Consider the following 12,212-nt stretch of genomic DNA (forward strand, 5'->3'; position numbering starts at 1 on the left):
CCCAACTGCAGGGAGCGAGCCGTAGAGTGAAACACAGCTAGGAGGGAAACATGGTTAAGTCTCGTATGTAGGCACTTGGATCGAGTTATGGATAGGTCAACGTGTGTCGTTTGGCTGAGGGCGCTATTGGGCCGAGGCAACGTTTAGAGCGGGGTTGGAGACTTACGAGTTGGGCCAAGGTCGCGTTTGAGGTAAGCTGCTGGGTGTTTGAGCCAACACCCAGCACGATATCATAAAAAAAATACAATTATTAGAGATGACAACTGTGGGATTTGAACCCACGCCCTTTCGGACCAGAGCCTAAATCTGGCGCCTTAGACCACTCGGCCAAATTGTCTTGATGCAAAATAAATTAGCTCAGTGAAACCCAACTGCAGGGAGCGAGCCGTAGAGTGAAACACAGCTAGGAGGGAAACATGGTTAAGTCTCGTATGTAGGCACTTGGATCGAGTTATGGATAGGTCAACGTGTGTCGTTTGGCTGAGGGCGCTATTGGGCCGAGGCAACGTTTAGAGCGGGGTTGGAGACTTACGAGTTGGGCCAAGGTCGCGTTTGGGGCAAGCTGCTGGGTGTTTGAGCCAACACCCAACACGATATCATAAAAAAAATACAATTATTAGAGATGACAACTGTGGGATTTGAACCCACGCCCTTTCGGACCAGAGCCTAAATCTGGCGCCTTAGACCACTCGGCCAAATTGTCTTGATGCAAAATAAATTAGCTCAGTGAAACCCAACTGCAGGGAGCGAGCCGTAGAGTGAAACACAGCTAGGAGGGAAACATGGTTAAGTCTCGTATGTAGGCACTTGGATCGAGTTATGGATAGGTCAACGTGTGTCGTTTGGCTGAGGGCGCTATTGGGCCGAGGCAACGTTTAGAGCGGGGTTGGAGACTTACGAGTTGGGCCAAGGTCGCGTTTGAGGTAAGCTGCTGGGTGTTTGAGCCAACACCCAGCACGATATCATAAAAAAAATACAATTATTAGAGATGACAACTGTGGGATTTGAACCCACGCCCTTTCGGACCAGAGCCTAAATCTGGCGCCTTAGACCACTCGGCCAAATTGTCTTGATGCAAAATAAATTAGCTCAATGAAACCCAACTGCAGGGAGCGAGCCGTAGAGTGAAACACAGCTAGGAGGGAAACATGGTTAAGTCTCGTATGTAGGCACTTGGATCGAGTTATGGATAGGTCAACGTGTGTCGTTTGGCTGAGGGCGCTATTGGGCCGAGGCAACGTTTAGAGCGGGGTTGGAGACTTACGAGTTGGGCCAAGGTCGCGTTTGGGGCAAGCTGCTGGGTGTTTGAGCCAACACCCAACACGATATCATAAAAAAAATACAATTATTAGAGATGACAACTGTGGGATTTGAACCCACGCCCTTTCGGACCAGAGCCTAAATCTGGCGCCTTAGACCACTCGGCCAAATTGTCTTGATGCAAAATAAATTAGCTCAATGAAACCCAACTGCAGGGAGCGAGCCGTAGAGTGAAACACAGCTAGGAGGGAAACATGGTTAAGTCTCGTATGTAGGCACTTGGATCGAGTTATGGATAGGTCAACGTGTGTCGTTTGGCTGAGGGCGCTATTGGGCCGAGGCAACGTTTAGAGCGGGGTTGGAGACTTACGAGTTGGGCCAAGGTCGCGTTTGGGGCAAGCTGCTGGGTGTTTGAGCCAACACCCAACACGATATCATAAAAAAAATACAATTATTAGAGATGACAACTGTGGGATTTGAACCCACGCCCTTTCGGACCAGAGCCTAAATCTGGCGCCTTAGACCACTCGGCCAAATTGTCTTGATGCAAAATAAATTAGCTCAGTGAAACCCAACTGCAGGGAGCGAGCCGTAGAGTGAAACACAGCTAGGAGGGAAACATGGTTAAGTCTCGTATGTAGGCACTTGGATCGAGTTATGGATAGGTCAACGTGTGTCGTTTGGCTGAGGGCGCTATTGGGCCGAGGCAACGTTTAGAGCGGGGTTGGAGACTTACGAGTTGGGCCAAGGTTGCGTTTGGGGCAAGCTGCTGGGTATTTGAGCCAACACCGATATCATAAAAAAAATACAATTATTAGAGATGACAACTGTGGGATTTGAACCCACGCCCTTTCAAACCAAAACCTAAATCTGGTGCCTTCAACCACTCGGCCCCTAAGTGAAACTCAAGTGTAGAGTGAAACACAGCTAGGAGGGAAACATGGTTAAGTCTCATGTGTAGGCACTTGGATCGAGTTATGGATAGGTCAACGTGTGGGTCACAAATCGAGCGAGTCATTGGTGGATCGTATTTTGGGTCGAGGAGTGTTGTTTGGCTGAGTTCGCTATTGGGCCGAGGCAACGTTTAGAGCGAGGTTCGAGACTTGCGTGTTGGGCCAAGGTCGCGTTTGGGGCAGGCTGCTGGGTGTCTGAGCCTAGCACGGTTTATTCTCGAGTCTGTAGTTCGGGAGATTAGCTGCTGAGGTTCAGATTCACGGAAGCCAACTTTTGACCTATTTTCTTTAATATAAATTTAATATTAAATAATTATTAAAGATGATAACTATGAGATTTGAACCGAGACCCTTTTGAACCAAAGCCTAAATCTTGCACCTTAAGCCACGCAGCTAAATTTTCTTGTTGCAAAATAGGTCAGCTGAGCGAAAGCCAACTGCAGGAAACGAGCCGTAACATGAGTCACAGTTGGGAGGAAAACATGGTTTTGTCTCGTGTGTTGGTACTTGGATTGAGTTATGGATAGGCCAGCGTGTGGGTCACAAATCAATTGGGTCATTGGTGGATCATATATAAGAAAAAAAGAAAAAAGAAAAAAAAGCCCAAAGCGAATAATATCTGCGAGCGGTGAGCTTGGCCCGTTACAAATGGTATCAAAGCTATACATCAGGTGATGTGCCAGCGAGGATGTTGAGCCTCGAAAGGGGGTGGAAACGAGGCGGTGTACCAGTAAAGACGTTAGGTCCCGAAGGGAGGTGAATTGGGGTCCCACGTCAATTAAAAAATGAAACGAATGTCAGCGAGGACGTTGGGTACGGAGAGGGGGTGAGGGAGGAAGATTGTGAGATCTCACATCGATTGAAGAGAGGAACAATATCTTCTAGGGGTGGACTTAGACGGTTACACTCAACTTACCGAACCAGGAGGAAACAAAAAAACGTCAATTGTATCCGTACAAGGAATGAAAATGGAGGAGAAAACATAATTATTCTCCATTTTCATTATGAATGGTTACCCATCACCCAAAATTTGGTTCTTTATTGTGACATCATTATGAAATTCTATGATCACTTTTATAGTTTTCAAAGGAATCATATTCTGTTTGAAACACTTCATATTTTACTTTCAAGTTTCTCATTCCTTATTTAACTAAATTACTTTAGAAAACACATAAAAAGAATATCACTCTCATTTATTCTTCTCTTACTTCCTAGTTTTCTTTTAAATTCATTCATCACTTTGTGGGACATGATAGAATGTTCTAATCAACTACCTCAACCACCCCAAATTCAACTCGATCCTTCAAGTTTCGTATAAAGAATGTTTTGTTCTCATAATTCACCTCTCTTTAGGGCTAGCGTTCTCGCTGACACTCGTTCCTTTTTCTCCAATTGAAGTGGGACCCCCCAATCCACTCCTTCGGGGCTCAGCCTCCTCGCTGGCACTCGTTCCTCTCTCCAATTGATGTGGGATCTCACAATCCACCCCCTCTTTGGAGTCTAGGGTCCTCGATGGCACACCGCTCGATGTCCGACTCTGATACCATTTGTAATAGCCCAAACTCACTACTAAGAGATATTGTTCTCTTTGAACTTTCCCTTTCGGACTTTCTCTCAAGGTTTTTAAAACGCTTCTGATAGGGAGAGGTTTCCACACCCTTATAAAGAATGTTTTGTTCTCTCTTCCAACCGATGTGGGATCTCACAATCCACTCCCCTCCAGGGCTCAGTGTCTTCGCTCGCACACGTTTCCTTTTCTCCAATCGATGTTGGACCCCCCAATCCACCCCATTTCATTCTCCTTTCCAACCGACGTGGGATCTCACAATCCACCCCCCTTCAGGGCTCAGTGTTTTCGCTGGCACACGTTCCCTTTTCTCCAATCGATATTGGACCCCCCAATCCACCCCCATTTCGTTCTCCTTTCCAACCACCCCCCTTCGAAACCCAGAGTCCTTACTGGCACACCGTCTCGTGTCCACCCCCTTCGGAGCTCAACCTCCTCGCTGGCACATCGCCCGATGTCTGTCTCCGATACCACTATTTATAAGGGTGTAGAAACCTCTCTCTAACCTACTCCTTTTAAAAACTTTGAGGGGAAGCTCGAGAGGGGGGAAGCTCGAGAGGGAAAGCCGTAAGTAGATAATATCTGCTAGCGATAGACTTGGGCCGTTACATCTACAACGGTTGCCGGACAAAACGACCAACTCTCTCCCAGTTTGTGTGCTTTTTCCTTCTACTCATTGCATTGTACTGCAGTACACGGGTGGTGAGGCCAAGCCCCACCATTTTTTTATCATTGCTTTAACCACTTACAAAGTGATGAATTTTTTACAGGGAATGCAATAGTTTTAAGTATTTAGTAACAGGGTCTCCATTTTTGCCAATATAACATGATTAATACTAACCATTGTTTCATAAAATATGGAAATGGTTGTGCTATAATAATCCTTCCATTCTAAATTTCAATTAAAGAATCTGTAAAACATTTGATCAAAATTGTGGAAACCATATGAAAAGCTCGAAGACTATAGACAATGGTGACCGGTGTGACTATACGACGGGTACCGATATGGATATCGGTACAGACACCTCGCTAGGGAAGCTCGAATCCCTGTTAGGGGTCGAGTTACTTGCATAGGCATAATGCATTGTGACTTGCTCGCATCTTTGGAACACTCTAGCTAGCGAAGCAGCCTTTCTTCTTGCTCGCTTGGTACCGGTAAATAGGAGCATTTGGAGTAACCCAGCCAATGCAGGAGCCTTGAACACCTGCTCGGTCGTGGCAGCTCCGCCACTCCGGCATAACTCGAGCAAAGCTGCTACTGCGTTCTCTTTTCCTCTTGGTGTTCCACATCCCATCATTGCCATTAATCCTGCTACAGCTCTCTCGTCTTTACCGACTGCTTCAGCCCCTATCGGCTGTCGAACAACCAAGGCCAATGCACCTGCTGCTTCTTCAGCAACACCTTCATTCCCCAGTGCTTCTACGAGAGCTGTTACTGCCCCAGCGTCGATCATCCGAACGCAGTTCTCCGTGTGAGTCGAGAGGTTGAATAAAGCTGTTACAGCATCCTTCTTTCCTCTTGGGGTACCATCTCTCAACAACCCTGCTAAGGCTTCAACTGCACCACCCTCCTCTGCTATTCTCTTCTTGTAGTCATGAACTGCAGAGAGGCTGAATAACGTAGCCGCAGCGTTTTCCCGTGCTTCGGTACTATGTCCAGATCTCAACACTTCGGTTATCGATCCTAAGCACCCTACCTCGCTCATAATCAAACTTTTGTTCTTGTCATATATTGAAAGGTTAAGCATAGCTGTTACAGAATTCTCCTGTGCTACTGGGTTTGGGGAAGTCAGCAACTTTTGGAGATGAGGGATGGCACCAGCTTCGGCGATGAAAGCACGGTTTTCTTTCCCCGTTTTCGCCAACAAACGAATCTCACGAGCAGCAATCGTCTTCGCATCCTGTGACCCAATTGATAACTGTTGAATAAGAATCATAGCTGTTGCTCGGTTGGCTTCGAGAGCAGCTCGTGTCGGGGAAGCCATTGCATAACTTTCTACAGATGCATCCATCCCCTCTGGTGGATCATAAGGAACTCCATGTGCTATACACCATTGCATGATCAAATTCCCTAACGCACGGTTCGGAGCGAGACGGGTATGGACGAGCATTTGCCCCGATTTCGGGCAAGTGTTATGCCCTTCTTCCAACCATCTCGTGATCGAACTGCGATCATATGTTTGACCTGTAGAAATGATCACCGGATCTTTCATCAAATCCAGAGATATTGGGCAGCAAAAATCCCTTGGAATTGTTAAGAACGTATCAGCAATCTCCTGCATAATCAAATTCTTCTTCAGCTTCTTCTGGTTTGCTGCTCCTGAATCAATATCATCTTCCTCAAATCCAAAGAGGAAAAACCTGCTATATCTCGTAAAAGCAACGAAACCGTTCAACACCGCTACGGTGGGCTCGACATCGCCATCATGATTGACGATCTGCTCCTCCAGAAACTCAATTTCAGTTCTACAACTCTTCGCATTCCGAATCCCCAACTTATCCACGAAAAACTCCCTCAATTCCCTCTGATTTGGAAGCAGACCGTTCTCAAACTCGTCAAGAAACGAAAGGAAACGAGTCCTCAACGTCTCGACGTGTTCGTCGACGAACATCCTCGTCCTTCTCAATTGCTTCTGCAAAAGCTCAACCTGTTCTCTAACATCCACTCCTAATTCCACTTCCTCAAGAGGAAAAACATCTAAAAATGTCAACAATTCCAAATTCAAATCATTGAAATGTCCTGAAATCGTCTGGTTCTGAAGCAACAGCCATAACTTACTTGATTCAGAGCAATAATCAAGAAGTATTTTAGATCGATACAACAATAAATAAAGCTCTTTCAAACAGAGCAACGCAGTGTGAGGCAAAGTCGCATCAATATCCTTCAAGCAATCCAAAAATACGAGACAAACCTCAAGTTTCCTAATCAGAGATCGGGAATTTCTTCGCTGAAAGAAGAAAGACTTCTCTGAAAATCGCGAAACGAGCTCCGTCGCAACGATCCCTAGAGTTTGAACTAAGGCGACATTGGAGAGATCAACGGGAGCCAAAAACGCCTCCAACGACGGCGATCTCCTTCTTCGTAAAGACGAGAAAATCGCAGCAGCAGCAGCCATAAATAATCCACAAACCCCCAAATTCTAGGGTTTCCAAAATTAAGAACAGACAACCACAAATCAGAACTGAAAACTCCAAAATCTTCGAGAAGAAAGAAAAGGCTGAATCGCAATCAGAGTTGAAGGAGACGAAGAACTGTGATTTGTACAAAGGATACTCCAAAATCTGCGAGTTGTTGATCGTCTGAGAGTTGAAAAACGCCACAAGATTGAATCGGAATGGGAAGGGATTTTAAAAAATTAGAGTAAAGGAGGATTCCGCGTACGAGCAATGGAAGTGAGAAATTGTAAGAGCTTGGATGAGTTAGCAATGGCGGTCACCATTGGAGATTGATGTTCCAAAGGTTTGACGATAAATTTATGAGAGATTCTTGTCCATTCGTTCTTTCTTCTTCTTAATAACACCTTTGAAAAAAAACTATTTTCAAACTAACACAAATACCCAAAATTTGAATATCTAATTTACGGGTCGAGATTACACGGACGCTCTGTCAATTATACTTAGTTTCTTTCTATTCAACATGGGACGGGGTGAGGCTTTCCGTCCCCATCTTCATCCTCACTGCCTATTTCAATAATGGACCGCTAGCAACCTCGTTCTCATACTAGAATCATGTACTGATAAGTCTCGTTTAACGGTCCCTTGCATGACTCATTTTTCGTGCTTAGACCCACTCAAGTTTAGCAACCCGAAAATAGAGGACAAGGAACAGAGGTCGGGAGAGTGCTCGTAACCATTTAGGGTTTAGGGTTTGAAAAGATTATAAAATATTATAATTAAAATAATTTTAAAAAATATAATTATAACCCATAACCAATAAAAAAAAATTAAAAATTGAAATTATAATAATAAATAAATAAATATTAAATGTGGGTAATATAATTATTGACCAATAGAAATTTTTTTCTTTTCTCTCAATTAAATAATATTTTTATTATATATATGTATATATATATTTTTTATTTTATATTTTGTAATGTGGGAAAAAAATAGAGAAAAAAAAAGAAAAGGGAATTATATTTATATATAAAGAAATAAATAAATAAATAAATAAATAAATAAAAAGAGTTGACTAAGAGAAATGGGGCTAGGAGTTAGTGTGGTTGAGCTGGCGGCATAAAATTTGTCGACAGGATGGGCCGGTGGGGACCACGACGCTCTTGGGTTGACTTCTAAATATTAATTATTTTAATTTTATTTTATAATTTACATTTATAGCCTTTTCAGCTTTTCTTTTTTATTTAATTTATTTTCCTTACCAAAACTCCTTTCCATGTTACTTTTTTTTTTTCTCAAATCATTTTAATATTTTATAGGTTATGTTTTTTTAATATAAATATTTGGTATATTTTCACGTTACCACGGATGTATACGGGTTCGAAGACTTGTTCGAGATATATTTATATATATATTTTTTAAAAAATTGTATACAAAATATAATCTCTTATTATTAAATATATTCTTACCGTTACGAAATATATACAATCATTCAGTTAAAAAGAATTTTATAATAGTTACCATAACATACTGTTTTGAAATAAAAAATCTTAGGTCACGACACTACTCTCTTTCACTAGTGAGTAGCATTCAAACACGAGCTTACTCACATGACATTCCCTTTTCTTCAACAACAATGCGACTTCGAGTGGTCCTTGTCTCTAATGACGTTGCAATCACTCACGATATAAGCTCCTCCTTATAGCAATGAAAATGTACGGTGCGACTACTGACAAGACCTATACGTAATGTCAAATATGACTCGTGACCAACAACAAGAATTATAATGTTTCGTTTAACTATTTAATTGAAAGCTCATATTTGTACGATGGTCAACAAGAATCAAAATTCAAAGTATACACGGGTAGAGTTGGCCTGAGTTTAGGAAAATTATTTGAACCAACCTGAAATTTTTTATTGGTTGTATTGGGGACTCAAAGTAATCTGAATAGAGTTCACAACTCAATCCAACTATACCCTTCTTTTTGGGTTGTTTATTTGATTATCTCTTAAAAATATTACTTATCTACTGTCGATTACATTAATAACTAAAATCTTATAAAACTCAAATATCAACAATTCACAAGTAATAGCACATTAACATCGATTACAAAAGTGAAATAATCTTTAAAGTACGGTAGAGTTGAGTTGGGTTGTAGCCTTATTTTCAAGTTGGTTGGATCGACCAGACCAAAAAATGTTAACCCACGAACCGTTTTGTGCTTTCAAAAAATTCAACCCACCTAAATTGAAAATTTTTTAATCCAACCTAACTTTTATGGTTTAGGTTAAGTAGTCCGGCCTGGGTTTTGGGTCGTATGAATACCCTTAAATAAAACACTAATTTGATAAAAATAAAAATAAAAAAATAATAATAATAATAAAATGAAAATTTTTTATTTTGAAATTGGACTATTTTCTTAAGAAAAAATGAAAAATAAATAATAAAAAAAAAATTAAATGAAAAGAAAAAAGATAATTTAAAAATAAAAAGAAAAAAGAAAAAAAAGGATAGTCAAGGAGTTAATGAAGAGTGAAGTATGGGAGGGGGCAAGGGCGAAATATTCAAAAGGTACAATAATAAATTTTTATTTTTCCCATTCCACGATAAGTTTGACTAAAACTAACAACCAATTAGAAGCTTCCACGTTTAAAATTCTTGACCGTCCACGTAGTTGCGTCTCGATCCGATAATTTTCTACCATTAGAAAAGCGCCACGTAGTATAATGTCAGCGGGAAACCCGTCATATATTAATTTTTAAAAAAGAAAATAAACGCATGGGAATCCGTGCTTATGACTGGACTCAATCAAATGACCTGTCGCCGTTGACTTTATTCTCGTTTTCAGATTGATGACGTGGCGTGATTCTATTTGGTTGTTTGTTATCTAGCTGGCTAGGCTAACTCGTTGAGCCTATATTGGATTGGTAGATAAGCTTGGACTTCAACGAATGTTGTAGCTTATGGACGTTAATAACGCAAGGGTATTTTGGTCATTTTAACTCAAGATTTAGAGAAAGTAGATGAGGTAAAGTGTTGATCTTGAGACTTTAACAAAAGTTGTCGCTTATGTCCATTAATAGTGTAAGTATTTTGGTTATTTTAACTCACGGTTGAGGGAAAGTAGATGAGTAAACGTGTTGATCTTGAGACTTCAACAATGGTTGTCGCAATCATATGAGGGTATTTAGTCATTTTGACTCAATATTGAGAGAAAGTAGATAAGTAAAAGTGTTGGATCTTTAGACTTCAACAATGGTGGTCACTTATGGCCCTTAATAATGTAAGGGTATTTTGGTCATTTTAACTCAAGATTGAGGAAACATAGATGAATAAAAGTGTTGATGTCGAGACTTCAACAAAGGTTATCGCTTCTAGGTGTTAATAGTATGAGGGTATTTTAGTCATTTAACTCAAGATTGAGACAAAGTATATGAGTAAAAGTCTTGATCTTGAGATTTCAACAAAGGTCATCGCTTATGATCGTTAATAGTGTAAGGGTATTTTGGTCATTTTAATTCATGATTCAACACGAAAAATTAAATCAAATGGACACTTAATGACCGAATAAATGCGAAATATAAATAAAGTAGAAAAGATGTCTATTCATTGAACATGGACACCAACACAAGAACAAACATAAACAAGAATTGCTTTGCTTGTGTTCATGCTTGATGACCTTCAACATTTAGAATCAATTCTTGTTAAGTATATTTGAATCTTAAATTTGAATGAGAAAAATAAAAAATAAAAAATAAAAATAAAGTCGAGTTGAAGCACGAGCCCGACCATGGGACCTTCAAAACTATGGGTAGATATATTATTTCCTATGTTCATATTCTTATTTTAATGTATTTCTTCTACAAACAAAACGTTAGTTTACGTTAAATTACAAATCCAGTATGGTTTTGAGAAAATTAGAATTTAATTCCTAAGGAAGCAGACACATTAGGGAAAGTTAATACTCGGTCAACCCAGTTTAATTCTTCAAGATACCTTTGGAAGCACGATAGAACCATGATATCTTGTTTTTCGTTAGAGCCAGCTTGTACGTAGCTCAACTATTCTTCCTAGACAACTTAAAAGATACTGAATTCTAGATAGATGGTCACGATGACCTAAATCAACTCGTGGTGGTTAAACCATGTAATATTTACGTGGTATTTATTGACCACTAGATATCAACTTGTGGTCGTTTTCTCTCTTCTACTTCTAATGGTATAAAACTATAAGGTACAGTATACTTGTAATAGAATAAGTCTACTGCCACCACATATTGTCCTCTTTGGCTTTTTCTTTCGAGCTTTCCCTCAAGGTTTTAAAACACGTCTTCTAGGGAGAGGTTTTCATATCTTTATAAAAAAATGTTTCGTTCTTACTATCCAATCGATGTGGAATCCGAGCATTCTTACTGGCACTTGTTCCCCTATCCAATCGACGTGGGATCCCACAATCCACTTCCATTTGGGACCCAGCGTCTACGCTGACACTCGTTCCTCTCTCTAATCGATGTAGGATCTCACAATCCACCCCCTTCAGGGCCCAACATCCTCGCTGGCACACTGCCTAGTGTCTGACTCTAATACCATTTGTAACCGTCCAAACCCACCACTAGCAGATATTGTCCTCGTTGGTCTTTCCCTTTTAGGTTTCACCTCAAGATTTTTAAAACGCGTCTACTAGGGAGAGGTTTCCACACCCTTATAAAGAATACTTCATTTGGGGTCAGTATCCTCGCCGACACTCGTTCGGGGCCAGTATCCTCGTTGGCACTCGTTCTCCTCTCCAATCAATGTGGGATCTCACAATCCACCTCCCTTTGGGGCCAACATCCTCGTCGACACTCATTCCCCTCTCCAATCGATGTGAGATCTCACAATACTAGCTTCATCAATTCATTTTTTCTCGAAGAAGGTTTTCAAGAACTTAGTTCAAAAAGCTATAACAAAAAAATTATTCACGAACAGATAAAAAAAAACATAGAAACATAAACACAAACATATCGAAAAACGACATTCAAGTTGGTTAGTTCATCACTTCAAATTATAAGAATTCGTTACTTGAACGAAACTATTAAAGTGTGAATATATTTGCTACTCATAAGAGACGAAACGCAAAAAAGGGAAAACGCGTATTTGAACAAGCAGAATATATGAAAAAGTCTAATCTTTTGTGTTGTTATTACCTTTGGAGACTTAGCTGGAAGACACTTTGATTAGCATCTTTGTGTTCAAACTCTACAAAAACAGACAAAAACATTCATGAAATTATGCCAAAACATGTAGGAATCAATAAATTTTAATGAATTTGTGACCCT

General features: G+C 40.6%; 1 protein-coding gene and 5 non-coding genes across 6 annotated transcripts; all 6 read right to left on the bottom strand.

Annotated features, from left to right (window-relative positions):
• Positions 1-257: 257 nt before the first annotated feature.
• On the bottom strand, positions 258-337 carry TRNAL-UAG. Its single transcript has one exon. It is a non-coding gene; the product is annotated as a tRNA-Leu (tRNA).
• Positions 338-623: 286 nt separating this feature from the next.
• TRNAL-UAG lies at positions 624-703 on the bottom strand. Its single transcript has one exon. It is a non-coding gene; the product is annotated as a tRNA-Leu (tRNA).
• A 286-nt stretch (positions 704-989) lies between these two features.
• Positions 990-1,069, bottom strand: TRNAL-UAG. The gene has a single exon. It is a non-coding gene; the product is annotated as a tRNA-Leu (tRNA).
• A 286-nt stretch (positions 1,070-1,355) lies between these two features.
• Positions 1,356-1,435, bottom strand: TRNAL-UAG. Its single transcript has one exon. It is a non-coding gene; the product is annotated as a tRNA-Leu (tRNA).
• Positions 1,436-1,721: 286 nt separating this feature from the next.
• TRNAL-UAG lies at positions 1,722-1,801 on the bottom strand. Its single transcript has one exon. It is a non-coding gene; the product is annotated as a tRNA-Leu (tRNA).
• Positions 1,802-4,610: 2,809 nt separating this feature from the next.
• On the bottom strand, positions 4,611-7,322 carry LOC111802676 (U-box domain-containing protein 17-like). The gene has a single exon (XM_023687125.1). The coding sequence runs from the start codon at positions 6,894-6,896 to the stop codon at positions 4,767-4,769; it is 2,130 nt and encodes a 709-aa protein (XP_023542893.1). The 5' UTR covers positions 6,897-7,322; the 3' UTR covers positions 4,611-4,766.
• Positions 7,323-12,212: the final 4,890 nt, after the last annotated feature.

Source organism: Cucurbita pepo, chromosome LG09 (genome assembly GCF_002806865.2).
Source record: "Cucurbita pepo subsp. pepo cultivar mu-cu-16 chromosome LG09, ASM280686v2, whole genome shotgun sequence".
Lineage (NCBI taxonomy): Eukaryota > Viridiplantae > Streptophyta > Magnoliopsida > Cucurbitales > Cucurbitaceae > Cucurbita > Cucurbita pepo.

Coding starts and splice junctions, on each gene's coding strand:
- LOC111802676 (XM_023687125.1), bottom strand. CDS start 6,896: ATGGCTGCTGCTGCTGCGATTTTCTCGTCTTTACGAAGAAGGAGATCG.